The 18,016-nt window shown below is 42.0% G+C and overlaps 1 protein-coding gene across 1 annotated transcript; it reads right to left on the bottom strand.

The window, feature by feature from the left end:
* Positions 1 to 521: 521 nt before the first annotated feature.
* Positions 522 to 16,970, bottom strand: spcs3 (signal peptidase complex subunit 3). Its single transcript, XM_072594593.1, has 4 exons — positions 16,787 to 16,970; positions 15,342 to 15,418; positions 9,589 to 9,704; positions 522 to 1,357 (listed from the first exon to the last, which is right to left on the bottom strand). The coding sequence occupies exons 1-4, from the start codon at positions 16,953 to 16,955 to the stop codon at positions 1,225 to 1,227; spliced, it is 495 nt and encodes a 164-aa protein (XP_072450694.1). The 5' UTR covers positions 16,956 to 16,970; the 3' UTR covers positions 522 to 1,224.
* Between the last annotated feature and the right edge of the window lie 1,046 nt (positions 16,971 to 18,016).

Genomic DNA, 18,016 nt, shown 5'->3' with positions numbered 1-18,016 from the left:
TACAGTCAGTCCAGATTGCAAAGCTATTAGGAAAAATGGCAGATGGCACGGTATGTATCGGTGTTCCTTTAATTTATACTTTTATGGGGAAGGAAGGGGGCAATAAGGAAAAAAAACCCATGACCGCTTAACTGCTCACAGACAAAATGAAAACAAACCCCTTTATTCAAAACATACTTTCTACGCTAGTACAGTCAGCCTAACTTTAATCAGTTTAAAAATCTTCCTCAGGCTCAGGTCTCTTTATTTATAGACATCTACGCAGTCTGACTAATCATCAAATAAAAAGCACAAAATATACTAATATATTCTGTTCCACAGAATAGGTACATTGCAATTCACAGTAATTAAACAGTATAAAAGCTGCTGTGCTGTAGGATACAAACAAAGTTCAGACTCCAGCAATTAATGCCTTCAGATTGGTCAATATAAATACACCTGTTTCAATTTACTGCGTTGTTAATATGCAAAGAAAAACTCGACCAGTCCCGAAATAAAACAGCCCATCTGTATTTGAGGAATAGGATTCAATTTTGTTTTATTGTAAAAAGAAAATCTTTACCCTGCTTGAATAAACAGAGACCTCTTACAGCTTTAGACTAGAGTTTGAGAAGTTAGACGAGGAATTACGAAGTACCATAATTATTAAGAAAGCAGTCATTTTCTTCAAGGATGAGTCAAGGTGGCCTTGTGTTTTGGTCAGGGCTGGGGAAGCAGAGAAAGCACAGATGAGACTGAGTTCTCTCCCTTCTCAATATACTCAATGGCTGGCAAAGTCATAACATGAGTTTTGGCTTTGGAAAAGAAATTGTTTGGAACTCATGTTGGAAACAGTATATAGTATTGCCAATACGTATTATGAACAATTGAACACTAGAGGGAGAAAGTGTTTCCCGGACTTGGGAGGTTGGGAGATTGTAGGAACTAAGAAGTGCACAGAAATAAAATCTGTCCAACACCTCCCCCAACAAGTGCAATCCATCTCAGTTATATAATGGGAATCGAATCTGGACACAAGCATTACAATGCAAAAGGATTTCTTGCGCGCCTGTTACAAAAAATACAAAACTGTCACCCATTTTCTTTTCACTTGGGTGAATTCGCAGATTTATTTTCACCCCAGCCACACAGACATGATATTTGGATATAAAAATATGTTCCAAGTTATGAGTTTCAAATTACAACAATAAAAGGTAATATAACAAAAGGAAATTAGTCAAAAGTTCAATAGTTCTTTGTCATCTCATAGGAATCTGGAAAAGCGGCAGAAATGTGGCCTGTACCCGTTACAAGAGGCAGAATCCCAGCATTTGGAACCACATTCCAGGACAGAGTTAAAGTGATGTTTTCATTACCCCTGTTAAAAGAAAATGTCAACTGTATAAGTCATGCGTCAATGGGACAACATAATCATTTATATATGTACATTAATGAGTTACTACCCAACTTCTTTCTCCATATTTTTGTCCGTCCCTATCACCCTTTAGGAACACTGTGCCCTACCAATTCTGGCAGCTTGTGCATCCACACCTTTCTTCCCCCTGCAAATGGCAGTATGCCTTCAGGAACCTCTACCCCAGATCTGAAATCCCGTCCTTAACTTCTGCGAACTCTTCCTGATAAATCAATCCTTAAAGCTACCTCTTGGACAATTTTAATCTGATTATCTTCCTGTAAAAGCACTTTAGGATGTTGTGCTATTTAAATGCAATTTGGAACTATTGGAAGTTATAAAGTCTAGTGAGCTTCAAGAGCATTTGACAAGAAAGAGCAAGCAATTAGTTTGAAAATAAATCTTTTTCACTTTGAATAACCTTTAGAACAAATATTTACAGAAATACCTTCAGAGTAATATACCATCCATGGCACATCACTGAACAATTAAACAAAACTTGACACTGAGCTGCAAACAAATTGATATTAGGACAGATAATCATAACTTGATCAAAGCAGCCATGATGTGTTAGATTAGATTACATTACAGTGTGGAAACAGGCCCTTCGGCCCAACAAGTCCACACTGACTCTATGAAGAGCATCCCACGGCTAATCCACTTATGCAGCATGTCCCTGGACAGAGTGGGCAATTTAGCAGGGCCAATTCGCCTAACTTCCACACCTATGGACTCTGGGAGGAAACCAGAGCACCAGAGGAAACTCACATAGAAGGCTGCTTAAGGCTGGAATCGAACCTGGGCCCCAGGCGCTGTGGGGCAGTAGTGCTAGCCACTGAACCACTGTTCAAGTAGTATTATTTACACAAACATATTTACATAGGATAACACAGCAAACAGGGCAGTTTGCCTAGTATTTCCACATGGTGTTAACGTTCCAATTGAGCCTTCTCTTGTCTTTCCTCGTTTAAATCCATGGTGACCTTTTATTATTTTCTCCCTCAGGACACTGATCTTCCTTCTCCTCAAAAAGAATTTCAATGAACACAAGCCTTTTGCCAGTGCTGTGGTGTACCCAAACGGAATCATTTTCAACTTGTGTCGTGAAATGTTTCACTAGTTGCCAGTTCTGGAACTAGTCATCCACACACATTTCTATCCAAACATTAGCTAAAACAGATTTACAAATAGGATTGAGAATCAACAGCGTCAGTAGATATCAGCTCGAGGTTTTGGAAATTTTAAATTTCTACCATGTCACCGCTACAGGTCCTTGATGGCATTTCAGCATTAATGAGTGAACATTTGATCTAACATCATCGTCTACCACCTCTCTGTAAAGACTCTCCCAGGGATGTACTTTCACTGATGGGAAACAGCACTGATACTACATCATGTCATTGGTTCACACAGCAAAGGTCAATTGTTTAGGATGGTGCAATATGGATCTTCAAATATTATTCACACGTGCACTTTCCCAAAATGAATCACTGGATAAAATGTGAATTCCTGCTACTTTAGCCTCTGCCTGACTTTCCCTGGATCACAGTTCAGAGTCAGTGCAATATTCCTGGCCAAGAGCAACTAAGTAACACAGCATGGACCAAGGGATACAAACTAGCAGTGGCAGGGTTCATTTTGTTGTGGATTTAACCACATTACAGGCTGCTTTAACAAAAAGCAGCATCTGCTAAAATAACACAGGGAGTCTTCTTTGATGTACATTAAAAAAAAGTTTATTAAACAGAGTAAGAAATAGTAGAAACAGGATTCCGAAATCCCAAATCCTAATATATTGAAGCTTGAAAAAATATCACAACCCACGTGAGAACTGCATGCACAGGAATACAGCTGTGATAACTCAGCTACTGCCTCAGGACCCCAAAATACCTGCACGTGACTCCATGTGAGATCCTGACCCCTCTTCGCACAAATATCACGACCAACTACTCCTGCCACCCCCCACTTTAAGAAGTCCTGTACTAAGGCTTTGACAATGCTACCAACAGCTAACCAATTTAGTTTAATTTTAGAAGGAATCTAAAAATTCCTGCAACAGACATTAGCTGTAAAAACTGAAGGCCCTTACAAGTGTAACAAACATGCAGATTTCACTACAACCCTGATAGCACGCACCCAATCTGAGCCCTTGCCTTGAAGGGCAAACAAATATCATCTTGCTCATACCAAGTTTCCCATAAATCACCAAACCTCTTTTCAACCTCTCTCAAATAAGCCAATACATCCTACGTAAAGATTTGGTATTTTCCTAACGACAGTCTTACTTCCCAAACTCTACAAAGAGTATCTTCCTGAACATACCTCACACTTCAAACCAGTCACAGCATTCGGAAGATTACATTCATCATTTGAGAGGCAGAAAGCTTCATTGTCTAAATTAGTAATCTATTGCAACTAATCATAAAAGTTGAAGTTTTATTGCTAGCCACTAACAGTTATGTACATGGTGTTCTTGCGTATCCATTTCTGATTCACTGATGTGAATAATCCATGTCCTTAATGGCTAGACTGGAAAATGTGCTAAAGCTGGAAGGTTAATAGCATAGAACAAATGACTGGGCAATACTTTGGTGGCAGTCAGACCTGTGTTAGACTATAATGCTGCTCAAGTGTAGTTACCCCCTCAATCCGCTCAGGAGGTGCTGATCTATGAACTTTGACCCAACTCTCTACACAAATCTTTCATCATTCTCCTCTGTTTCGTAAGAGTTGATGCTCAAACACGTCTTTCTTTCTCACTTCTCCACCCCAGTACATTTTCTAATAGCTGTCCATTTAAAACTCAGGTGATCGTGTTTAAATAGAAATTTAATGTTTCATTCAAAACTTAATAAATCTAACGACCAGACATTAGGTCAACATGTTCTTGTTGCTTTCACTGTCTTCACAGTTAGTTCGCACATTGGGCAGATGAAAAATAGTTAACATTATTGATCATTTAAGAATTTCACTTTAATCTCAAAGCTTCTGATGTGAATCAGAGACACAGAGAGAGAGAGAGAACATACTTTTGTGCGTTTGTATATGAGTTAACATGAGAAAAAGGCATTTTAAGAAAGCCCAGCTATAACTCCAATTTCCAGCAACCTAAAACACAGTCAATACTAACTTAGTGTCAACCTAAGTTTTAAGACCATAAGACCATAAGACATAGGAGTGGAAGTAAGGCCATTCGGCCCATCGAGTCCACTCCGCCATTCAATCATGGCTGATGCGCATTTCAGCTCCACTTGCCAGCGTTCTCCCCGTAGCCCTCAATTCCTCTAGACAACAAGAACCTATCAATCTCGGCCTTGAAGACATTTAGCGTCCCGGCTTCCACTGCACTCCGTGGCAATGAATTCCACAGGCCCACCACTCTCTGGCTGAAGAAATGTCTCCGCATTTCCGTTCTGAAATGACCCCCTCTAATTCTAAGGCTGTGTCCACGGGTCCTAGTCTCCTCGCCTAACAGAAACAATTTTCTAGCATCCACCTTTTCAAAGCCATGTATTATTTTGTACGTCTCTATTAGATCTCCCCTTAATCTTCTAAACTCCAACGAATACAATCCCAGTATCCTCAGCCGTTCCTCATATGCTAGACCTGTCATTCCAGGGATCATCCGTGTGAATCTCCGCTGGACACGTTCCAGTGCCAGTATGTCCTTCCTGAGGTGTGGGGACCAAAACTGGACACAGTACTCCAAATGGGGCCTAACCAGAGCTTTATAAAGTCTTAGTAGTACATCTCTGCTTTTATATTCCAACCCTCTTGAGATAAGAGACAACATTGCATTCGCTTTCTTAATCACAGACTCAACCTGCATGTTTACCTTTAGAGAATCCTCGACTAGCACTCCCAGATCCCTTTGTGCTTTGGCTTTATTAAGTTTCTCACCATTTAGAAAGTAGTCCATTCCTATATTCTTTTTGCCAAAGTGCAAGACCTCGCACTTGCTCACGTTAAATTCCATCAGCCATTTCCTGGACCACTCTCCCAACCTGTCTAGATCCTTCTGTAGCCTCCCCACTTCCTCAGTACTACCTGCCTGTCTACCTAACTTTGTATCATCGGCAAACTTCGCTAGAATGCCCCCGGTTCCCTCATCCAAATCATTAATATATAATGCGAACAGCTGTGGCCCCAGCACTGAACCCTGCGGGACACCGCTCGTCACCGGCTGCCATTCCGAAAAAGAACCTTTTATCCCAACTCTCTGCCTTCTGTTAGATAGCCAATCCTCAATCCATCCCAGCAGCTCACCTCGAACACCATGGGCCCTCACCTTGCTCAGCAGTCTCCCGTGTGGCACCTTATCAAAGGCCTTTTGAAAGTCCAGATAGACCACATCCACTGGGTTCCCCTGGTCTAACCTACTTGTTACCTCTTCAAAAAATTCCAACAGGTTTGTCAGGCATGACCTCCCTTTACTAAATCCATGTTGACTTGTTCTAATCAGACTCTGCTCTTCCAAGAATTTAGAAACCTCATCCTTAATGATGGATTCTAGAATTTTACCAACAACCGAGGTTAAGCTGATTGGCCTATAATTTTCCATCTTTTGCCTTGATCCTTTCTTGAACAAGGGGGTTACTACAGCCATCTTCCAATCGTCCGGGACCTTTCCTGACTCCAGTGACTCTTGAAAGATCTCAACCAATGCCTCTGCTATTTCCTCAGCAACCTCTCTCAGAACTCTAGGGTGTATCCCATCGGGGCCAGGAGATTTATCAATTTTAAGACTTTTTAACTTTTCTAGCACTATCTCTTTCATAATGGCAACCATACTCAACTCAGCCCCGTGACACCCTTTAATTTTTGGGATATTACTCCTGTCTTCCACTGTGAAAACTGACGCAAAGTACTTGTTAAGTTCTCCTGCTATTTCCTTATCTCCCATCACTAGGCTCCCTGCATCAGTTTGAAGTGGCCCAATGTCTACTTTTGCCTGTCGTTTGTTTCTTATGTACTGAAAGAAACTTTTACTATTATTTCTAATATTACTGGCTAGCCTACCTTCATATTTGATCCTCTCATTTCTTATTACACTCTTTGTTATCCTCTGTTTGCTTTTGTATCCTTCCCAATCTTCTGATTTCCCACTGTTCTTAGCCACTTTATAGGATCTCTCTTTTTCTTTAATACATTTCCTGACTTCCTTTGTCAGCCAAGGTTGTCTAATCCCTCCCCGGTTAATCTTTCTTTTCTTGGGAATGAACCTCTGTACAGTGTCCTCAATTATACCTACAAACTCCTGCCATTTTTGCTCTAGTGTCTTCCCGGTTAGCCTCTGCTTCCAGTCTATTTTAGTCAGTTCCTCTCTCATGCCCTCATAATTACCTTTATTCAACTGTAACACCATTACATCAGATTTCGCCTTCTCCCTTTCAAACTCCAGACTGAACTCTACCATATTATGGTCGCTACTTCCTAAGGGTTCCCTTACTTTAAGATCTTTTATAGAGTCTGGTTCATTGCAAAGCACTAGGTCCAGAATAGCCTGCTCTCTTGTGGGCTCCATGAGTAGCTGTTCCAAAAAGCCATCCTGTAAGCATTCCATGAATTCCCTTTCTTTAGATCCACTAGCAACATTATTTACCCAGTCCACCTGCATATTGAAGTCACCCATGATCAATGTAACCTTGCCTTTCTGACATGCCTTCTCTATTTCCCGGTACATGTTGCGTCCCTGGTCCTGACCACTGTTAGGTGGTCTGTACACAACTCCAATTATGGTTTTTTTGCCTTTGTGGTTCCTCAATTCCACCCACACAGACTCCACATCATCCAACGCTATGTCATTCAATACCATAGATTTAATTTTGTTCTTAACTAACAAGGCAACCCCACCCCCTCTGCCCACCTCTCTGTCTTTTCGATAAGTCGAAAAACCATGGAGGTTTAACTGCCAGTCCTGACCCCCCTGTAACCAAGTCTCTGTGATGCCTACTACATCATAATCATTCACTATTATCTGTGCCATTAATTCATCGGCTTTGTTATGAATGCTACGAGCATTCAGGTAAAGTGCCTTAATGCTAACTTCCTTATTAGAGACGTTGTAAGTCATATGTCCTAAGTTATCCTTGCTTTTTTCTGCATTCTCAGTCTGCCTCAATTTTAAATCCGCCTGGAAACATGCTATCCTGCTGCTTATCTTTCCATTTACCTCCATACTCCCTGTCGCTTTCACTTTCCCTTCCCCCCAACTCAGAAGTTTAAAGTCCTACTGACCACCCTATTTATCCTCTTCGCCAGAACATTGGTACCTGATCGGTTCAGGTGGAGACCGTCCCAACGGTACAGATCCCCCCTGTTCCAAAACTGATGCCAATGCCCCATGAAGTGGAATCCCTCTTTCCCACACCAATCCCTTAGCCACATGTTTACTTGCCTAATTTTCTTGTCCCTATGCCAATTGGCACGTGGCTCGGGCAGTAATCCGGAGATTATGACCCTTGAGGACCTGTGCTTCAATTTCCTGCCTCGTGCTTCGTAATGCACAAACAGGTCCTCCACCCTAGTCTTGCCTATGTTGTTGGTACCAACGTGGACCACAACAACTGGATCCTCCCCCTCCCGCTCCAATATCCTTTCAAGCCGGTCAGAGATGTCTCGCACCCTGGCACCGGGCAGGCAACACACCATGCGAGACTCCCGATCCGGCTTGCAAAGGATACTATCTGTCCCCCTAATTATAGAATCCCCTATAACCACTACCTGTCTATTAGCTCCCCCCTCTTGAATGGCCTTCTGCACCATGGTGCCTTGGTCAGTTGGCTCATCCTGTCCAGAGCCCTTTTCCTCATCCGAACAGGGAGCAAGAATCTCGTACCTGTTGGACAAGGTCAAGGGCTGAGGCTCCTCCACTCCTGAACTCTGGGTCCCCCTACCTGCCTCACTTACAGTCACACTCTTTTGTGCCTGATCACTAGCTGAGTGGGAATTAATTAATCTCCCAGGTGTGACTGCCTCCTGAAACAAAGCGTCCAGGTAACTCTCCCCCTCCCGGATATGCCGCAGTGTTTGAAGCTCAGATTCCAGATCATCAACTCTGATCTGGAGTTCTTCCAGCAACCAACACTTGCTGCAGATGTGGTCACTGCCGTTCACAATGGGATCAGCCAGCTCCCACATCATACAGCAACAGCACATCACCTGCCCAGCCATCTCTGCTTAGTTAGTTAATTACTTACTTAGTACAAGTATGAGTTAGAATACCTTCTGATACCTCTCTGCTATAGTTTTTTTTACCCTAAGTAAGGACTTGATGTATACACACAAAAAAAAAACACGAAGTAACTTTTTAACTAGTCCCCAGTAAAGAAATAAAAATTCTTACCTTAAAAGAAAAAAAAAGCAGTAGTTAAGAAGGTTAGAGGAGGAGGGCGGGTGGGAGATACTACAGGTGTAGAATCTCGGGTTTATCCGCCTTCCGGACTTATATACTCACTTTTGATAACTATATCAGAACAGTGCTATCAAAAGGAAGGGCAGCCCAGTGTTGATGCTTTCTTTAGCTGATTCACAGCCTTTAGAAAATTCCACCTCAACCAGTTACATCATTTCTCTATTTATTTTGTTTTGCACTCCTCCCCCTCCCACCAAATAATCAAGCTAAATGATTCTGCAGGAGAACATAGTCTTTTTCCACCACATCCTTCCAGCCCAAATATTGTCCAACCATTGTTGTACCACCATCTACATAATGGTGCAAATTTAGCTCACCGGGGGCTCATTGTCATTGTTTTTGATACTTCAATTTACTCAAGATTTGAAATGCAATCTGCAAAAGGGTGCTATCAGTTTGGTCAAACGGAATAGTAAGGAAAGCAAATACATAATCCTCTCCTTTATTCTCAGGGAATGAATACAGCATACAAACCGAAGCCAGCACTCAACTGGAAAGACAAGATAATGCGACAATCAGAACCTTTCACTGTTGCTTCAGTCTGTTTTCAAATGCTGACAGAGCTGTATTTTACTAACTTAATTTTAGTTCGATATTTCTCATCACATCCTGCCTGTGACGTCTGTAAATCATTTGCTTAGCCTCACTGGGGATTAACAATCATTTGTGCATCACAGATAAGTGCATTAATTCAATTAGTTATGGCTGCTTTAAAGAAGTGTAGCTTGGCAAAAGCTGCTACATTAAGTGAGAGATGGATAAATGGGCATAAGTGTCTTACTTGAGGCCATTTCCATCATCGAAGAAGAAATATTTTGACTTCACATCTTTCAGATCCAATTTTGTCTTATCGCCACGAAGAACAATCTTGTCCCAGAGAACAACCTGGTTCAGTGCCTGCATTTTCAAACAAAATGCAAATAACTTGTATGGACAACAGTACGACTGGTGCCAGGGCACACTTCATAACAACACCAAAAAGTCTCAGGTGCTGAAAAGCTACAAAAGATCTCTGTAAATACTCAGCTTGCGTCTGCATGGAGGCAGTTTCACCAAAGGGCACACATCGGAGACATTTTCACCCATCTGCTCTCCACGGACTGGGACTGACTTACCAAGTTTTTCTTTCATTTGGAGAGTTTAAATCCGTTTCACCAAGCCATATTTCATTTCCCCTCAGCCTAGTCTTGAGAACATTGACTGACACACACACTCTCTCTCTCTCTCACAGCCATCCTTATGGTAATGTCTGCTTCAACTCATTACCCCAAGTTAGCATCAAGAATCTGAAAATTAAGAATGCGTGAAATGGGAGCGGGTCATTTAGCTCCTAATCACCATTCAGCTAGATCTTCTGCTTCTTATTCCCTTACTATTCTCTTCGCTCTCAATTTCTTTACTATCCAAACACAGATTGATCTTTCTCTTTCGTGTGCTCAGTGACTGAGTGCGCACAACTCTTTGACATAGACTTTCAGAGATTCACAGCCCAGAGTGAGACCATTATATCAAAGATCTCCTGTGCTGGGAAAATATCCTCCCAGCAGTAATCCTGTCAAGCTCCTCAAAAAAAGTGTGTGTTTTGACTGGAATGGCGAATGGGATGTTGATGTAATCCATTCCCACTATGATAAACAAGACCAAAAGACAGTAGTAGAAGTAGGCCATTCAGCCCAGGCCTGCTCCACAATTCAAAGAGATCATGGCTGATCTGATAACCCTCAATTCCACTTTTCTGCCTTTCTCTGTGAACTATTTGTCCCAATCTCGAATATTCTAAATGACCCAGTTTCAACAGTCCTGTGTGAGATAAAGAATTCCACAGATTCACAATCCTCAGAAGGAATTCCTCCTTATCTGTGTCCAGCATGGGCAACCCCTTACTCTGAAGGTATGCCTACTGGTCCTGGGCTCTCCTACAAGGGGAATCAACTGCTCCACATCCATCCTGCCGAGTCTCCTAAGAATCCTGTATGTTTCAATAAAGGTCACCCCTCATTATTCTAAATTTCAATGCATACATGCCCAACCCACTCAACCTATTTGAAGACAGCACCTCCATAACCAGTATCAGCCAGTATGAAAACTACTGAACTACCAATGTGAATATACCATTCCTTGGGCAAGGGTCTAACCCTGCAATCTGACTTGTGTCATGTACAGCTTTAGTAAACAGTCCATATTTTTATACTGAATGCCCTCAACTAAAGGGAAATGCTCCATTTGACGTTTTCATTACCTGCTGAACTTGGATTCTAGATTTTTGTGATTCATGCAGGAGGATTCCCAAATCCCTCTTATGTAGCTTTCTGCAGTCTTATTCCACATGAATAATATTCAACTCCTCTTATTCTTCCTGCCACTAATGCTCCACTATTCCAGGAAGGTTTTAGGCTTCCTACCATGAAAATAAGTAGGAAGTATTCACTTTGTGTTTTTGCAATTTCCTTATTCCTCAGCATAGTTTCTTCTGTCTATGCCTCTACAACATTCAAGGTTACATTCACTAACCGTTTTACTATTTACTTAGCGATAGACATTCTTACAATCTATAAAAGTCTCTTGTCAGTTTAAGCATTATTTTTATCCCTTTTTGTCCATCAATTCCTTGATCAGCCTTTGCTAAATTTCTATAATTCCCAGGTTCACTCCTCTTTTAGGCATTTTGCACAGCCTCTCCATTTAATCTAATACTATCTTTAGCTTCACTTACTAACTACTGTTAGACAATTCGATTACTGTGCTGTCTTTGAGGAAATGTGTACTTATTGTCAAATGATGGATAGATGCCTTTGCTAAGTCTGCAATAAAATTGCCCAATCCATTACGGCCAACACAGCCTTCAGGCACAAGTAGTTGAGAGTGTGGTGCTCTCTCAGCCTCTTTACAAGGTTAAATAACTCCATCCAATTGCAAATTCCTCACCACAAATCTAGCAAGTTCATTTTATGGATGTACGTTTGCTCGCTGAGCTGGAAGATTCATTTTCAGACGTTTCGTCACTATACTAGGTAACATCTTCAGAGAGTCTCCGGACAAAGCACTGCTGATGATTCCTGCTTTGTATTTATATGCTTGGGTTTCTTTGGGTTGGTGATATCAATTCCTGCGACATTTCTTGTTCATTTTCTCAGGGGGTGGTAAATCGGGTCCAAGTCAACGTGTTTGTTGATAGAGTTCCGGTTGGAATGCCATGCTTCTAGGAATTCGCGTATGTGTCTTTGTTTGGTTTGTCCTAGGATGGATGTGTTGTCCCAGTCGAAGTAGTGTCCATCCTCATCTGTATGTAAGGATATTAGTGAGACAGGGTCATGTCGTTTTGTGGCTAGTTGATGTTCATTGACATCAGCAACCCAAAGAAACCCAAACCTATAAACAGAAAGCAGGAATCATCAGCTATGCTTCGTTTGGAGGCTCACTGAAGAAGTTAACGAGGTAAAAAACAATGACTGCAGATGCTGGAAACCAGATTCTGGATTAGTGGTGCTGGAAGAGCACAGCAGTTCAGGCAGCATCCAAGGACCAGCGAAATCGATGTTTCGGGCAAAAGCTCTTCATCAGGAATAAAAAGGCAGTGAGCCTGAAGCGTGGAGAGATAAGCTAGGAGGAGGGTGGAGGTGTGGCAAGTAGCAGAGAGTACAATGCGTGAGTGGGGGAGGGGATGAAGGTGATAGGTCAAGGAGGAGAGGGTGGAGCGGATAGGTGGAAAAGGAGATAGGCAGGTAGGACAAGTCCGGACAAGTTGTGGGGACAGTTACTGAGCTGGAAGTTTAGAACTAGGGTGAGGTGGGTGGGGGGGGGGGGGGGGGGGGGTGGGGAGAGAGAGAAATGAGGAAACTGTTGAAGTCCACATTGATGACCTGGGGTTGAAGTGTTCCGAGGCGGAAGATGAGGCGTTCTTCCTCCAGGGTCTGGTGGCGAGGGAGCGGCGGTGAAGGAGGCCTAGGACCTCCATGGTCCTCGGCAGAGTGGGAGGGGGAGTTGAAATGTTGGGCCACGGGGCGGTGTGGTCGATTGGTGCGGGTGTCCCGGAGATGTTCCCTAAAGCGCTCTGCTAGGAGGCGCCCAGTCTCCCCAATGTAGAGGAGACCACATCGGGAGCAACGGATACAATAAATGATATTAGTGGATGTGCAAGTAAAACTTTGATGGATGTGGACATCCACTAATATCATTTATTGTATCCGTTGCTCCCGATGCGGTCTCCTCTACATTGGGGAGACTGGGCGCCTCCTAGCAGAGCGCTTTAGGGAACATCTCCGGGACACCCGCACCAATCGACCACACCGCCCCGTGGCCCAACATTTCAACTCCCCCTCCCACTCTGCCGAGGACATGGAGGTCCTAGGCTTCCTTCACCGCCGCTCCCTCGCCACCAGACACCTGGAGGAAGAACGCCTCATCTTCCGCCTCGGAACACTTCAACCCCAGGGTATCAATGTGGACTTCAACAGCTTCCTCATTTCCGCTTCCTCCCACCTCACCTAGTTCTAAACTTCCAGCTCAGTAACTGTCCCCATGACTTGTCCGGACTTGTCCTACCTGCCTATCTTCTTTTCCACCTGTCCGCTCCACCCTCTCCTCCTTGACCTATCACCTTCATCCCCTTCCCCACTCACCTATTGTACTCCATGCTACTCTCTCCCCACCCCCACCCTCCTCTGGCTTATCTCTCCACGCTTCAGGCTCACTGCCTTTATTCCTGGTGAAGGGCTTTTGCCCGAAACGTCGATTTCGCTGCTCGTTGGATGCTGCCTGAACTGCTGTGCTCTTCCAGCACCACTAATCCAGAATCACTGAAGTTACCTAGTATGGTGACGAAACATCTGAAAATGAACCTTCCAGCTCAGCGAGCAAACCTACATCCAGAACCTCAACCTGAGCTACAAGTCTTCTCAACACTACTTCATTTTCTGTCCAAATATGTATGCTTCAATGATAAACTGATCTAAAAGACTACCTTGAATAAATTCCATGAACTCATACAACGCTCTATTACTGGATATAAAATTATAAGATTAAAGCCCGTATGAATGTTGTGGTTCTGTTCGCCGAGCTGGGAATTTGTCTTGCAAACGTTTGTCCCCTGTCTAGGTGACTTCCTCAGTGCTTGGGAGCCTCCTGTGAAGGCTTCACAAGAGGCTCCCAAGCACTGAGGAGGTCACCTAGACAGGGGACGAAACGTTTGCAAGACAAATTCCCAGCTCGGCGAACAGAACCACAACAACGAGCACCCGAGCTACAAATCTTCTCCCAAACTTTGAGCCCTTATGAATACCATATTGCCCCCCCACTTCATGCACGTTAACTTCCAGATTTACAGTCTTTGCACTACTACAATGCAAGAGAACCTACAGATTACTCTTACAAATGCTTCTGTTCCTGGTCATTTAAGCTTTATCCAAACCAATTCTACATTGCCAGTTTCTGAGCCAAGATCCTTTTGCTCTACTTCCCCTTGTTATCAGGACAGGCACCTTTACCACACATCTCTTTTCCAATTTACCAACCTTTTTTTTAAAAAAGTAAAGTAGTCAGGCATTTCATTAATGACCACTCACACCATGTCTCCATCAATCAAATTAACTTATTTCTGTCAATTCATCTATTTTGCTGCAAATTCACATTTGCACAAACCATTATTTTCCCCTTGCTGTTACTTTAGTCATTAAATCCTTTTACCAAAGTTTGCCAGTTATTGTAATTTTTTCCCAAATCGCTTTGCTGCTCCAAAGCCTAAAATTGTTTTTTTTTTGCTGTTTTTGAAAGGGCATTTTCATGAATCTAACAATCATCCGTTTTGTTTTGTTAATTTAATGTCCACCAGGACATAATTCACAAGAACTAGGGATTTATTATCCCCCCAGCAGGTTTCAGTAAGTTCTTCCTCAAAAGGCAGTGCGACCAGAGTCTTGGAAGAATTCTAAGTTAGGATAGATAAATTAGGAAGTAAAAAGGCTATCCACGTTATTCAAAGTTAATGCTATTAAAACTGGAAGATTATGTGGCTATAGAAAGAGTAACCAGTTCAGCCATGATCTTACTGAATTTGTGCAGCAGTCTAGAAGGGGTGAGTGACCTACTTCTGCTGCCAATTCATATGATTGAAACCACTGTCATTTGAACAAGTTTAAGTAGCGCCGATTCCAGCAAAGCGGTTCCTAATGTCCCCAGCATAGAATCAAAAGTCTACCAACCAGATCATCTTTCAGACACAAATCTAGTCTAAGTTTATGACAATTTGCTAATTTAAATGTGGATCAGACAAAAATCTGGAGGTCATCATCTGTGCTGTTCTACATTTAGCTTCTCAGACACGTCCAACAGATCATCATTCCCAGTTCTATCTATGCTAATATTTCTTGCATGGGCCATGACAGATTGAATTCTCCCTCTTGCACTCCAAGCTCTGTTACAAAGTAGTGGTCTATAATTCTGGAACTGAACAGAGGAATGCAACCTTCAAATTTTCATATTGCTGCCACAGAAAACAGTCAGATATTCTTAAAATTTAAATTGGGAAAACATACTCACATTATTCTTGGTTTTGTACTCAGCTGATAAATACAAGAAGAGTTGTTTGACATTCCAGTCAAATATTGGCTTCAAATGTATAAATGTAGTTAAAGAAAAAAAAAATATGCAGTAAAAATAAAAAGGTTAACTAGTGGCAAATTCCACATTTCTCAATTTTTTTTAAAACAAACCACAAAGCGAGTTGGCAGTTTCTGCTCTTGCTTCAGTCCAACTCAAGGCTCTGAAGTGGACTAACTATAACCAGGGGCACTTAATTTTATTTCTATTTGGAGAAAATGCCACAAGAAATGTAAAGTTTGTGGTTTTACAAAATATACACGCTCTTGAGATGCAGGCATTGAAGGATCGGCCAGCATTTATTCCCCATCCATGATTGCTAAACACATGGCTGTGGATCTGGAGTCATATGCATCAGGTAAAGATGGTGGATTTCCTACCCCAAAGAAAACGAGATTCTCATGACAAAGAGTGTTTGTCATTAAGACGGATTTCTATTCGTCAATTTTATGAAATTCACATATCATCATCAAGAACTCAAACCATGTCTTCAGACCATTAGCCTAAGGTTCTGAGTCCAGTAACATTACCATGACACCATTACCTCTTTACAAAATGAAAAAGAGTCTGTTGCTGGCAACACGACATTTCTTTGTGGCACCAAAAATTCTCAGAAAAGCAAGATCAATTCACATCAAAATATGTTAAAACAGATTCAGCATTGAACCTCCACCATTCAAACAAGCATTCCGACAGATATACTATGAATACGCACCACTATTTCACATTTTTAAAATAAATAATTAGCCTATATTGAACATTTTAGGCCTGGGAAACATGCCTAAATCCTGTGGCAGGATTGCCTGCTCTCAGTTCCATTCATTGGCATTTAAACAGGGCTGACAGCAGACATTCCAAATGATACCAGAATTATGATGTTCTTTTTGACATTGGTCCTACAGACCTTGACTAGACAAAGAGAAGTACTTAACAGTTTCGACAATGTCATGGCTCTTCTCACTAAAACTTCAAGTGTGCTACTCAAATCCCTCCGTTTACAGGTTCTAGATGTTGCAACATGTCACTGTTTTAGGATCATTTATGCAGCTTCCAATCGAAGCTGGTGCAAAAGTACAGGTTGTTCTGCTGTAACACGACAGTGGTGTTCCTCTGCAACCTAATGCTATAGAAAATTGCATTATTGAAAAGTGTTATCGAAAATTGCACTGTAGAAGGCCGCTAATAGAAAAATCGCTATACCTGTTCAGCAGAAAGATCGCTACATCCAAACAATGTCCATGATTCATCAGTAACATCACAGCCAATTTGCGCTGACGAAACGGGTTATAACAGAACAACCTGTATTTCACTGGATACAATCACATGGTAGAGAAGTTCACTGTTCTAATCAGCATTCTGTTTTGGAAATTATATTCAAAGGATATCCGCAGATAAGTCAAATGTGATCAATCCCAAGTCACTTCTTTCTCTGGGTCCTGTAAAATCTTCCACATTTTTCCTGGAATAAAAACATTTGAGTCCTTTATTACATAAACCACATTCAAGATACTTTATAGTTGTTAAAGATGGAGTAGAAAACCAGCAAAGATGCATGGGAGCTCAAGACATGCTGACTTTGCACCAGCTACCAATGACATTTCAGAATGACTGTTCACTTTTATAAAAGGTAGAAAAGCTGAATCCATTTTGGGAGGGATCTTGAGAAGCTTCAAAAGTCAAATTTTTACACCAACATCTTTGGTAGTTCAGATGATAGAAATCACAACTAAAGTGAGTTATTTATGAAGAGTCTTAAAAAGACAAAGTCGAGGTAAAGGAGGGGGGGGGGGGGTGCGGGCAGGTTATATTAGGGAGTTCTACTGCTTAGGGAAATGGCAATGCAGCTATGGCACCAGTGCTGACAAGGGATATACAAGAGGCCAGAATTAGGTAAGTGCAGATATCTCAGACAAGTAGTGGAGATGAAGGAGTTTACAGCATGAGGCAAAAGCATGGGCAGGTCCAAAGACAAAAAAGGAGAAATTTTAAATTGAGAAGCTGCTTTACCAAGACGCAAATGTGGGTCAGCGAACACAGAGGTTAAATCAGTAAACAGGGACTTGATGTGATTTAAACCACTGAAGGCTTTAGACGCTTACATGGGAGATACCAGCCAGGTATGCACGAGGTACAGTCAAATGGAGAGGTAACAAAAGCATGAATTAGGGATAGTGCAGATGATGAGTGAAACTAGGGCAAAGTTCAGTGTTGCTGCAGAGGTGAACATAGGTGCTCGAAGGGATGGACCAAATTGGCCAAACATAACACAAAAGGTTGCAAACAGACGGACTTAGTCGTTCAGAATGACCAAGTTTGGAATTAGGGAAAGGAGTTTGAAATGGGGGCTGAAGGAACGATTTCAAAATCTTTCACTATTTAAAATTGGAGGAGATTTCTGCTCATCAAGTACTGTAAGGGATTACTGATTTAGCAGTACTGGAGGAGTTGAGAGAAGTATTGCATGTAAAGGAAAACTAAATGTTTGTTTTTGCCAGATGATGTCACCATGGGGCAGCCTGTAGAAAACATGAGGGGCAGAGGACAGATCTAGGGAGTCAACAATGGTAACAAGTGGAAACAGTCCCAACATTGCATAGTAGTTATCATATAGAAGC

The sequence above is a fragment of the Chiloscyllium punctatum genome, chromosome 2 (assembly GCF_047496795.1).
Source record: "Chiloscyllium punctatum isolate Juve2018m chromosome 2, sChiPun1.3, whole genome shotgun sequence".
Classification (NCBI taxonomy): Eukaryota; Metazoa; Chordata; class Chondrichthyes; order Orectolobiformes; family Hemiscylliidae; genus Chiloscyllium; species Chiloscyllium punctatum.
This window is presented reverse-complemented; position numbering and strand designations above follow the sequence as displayed.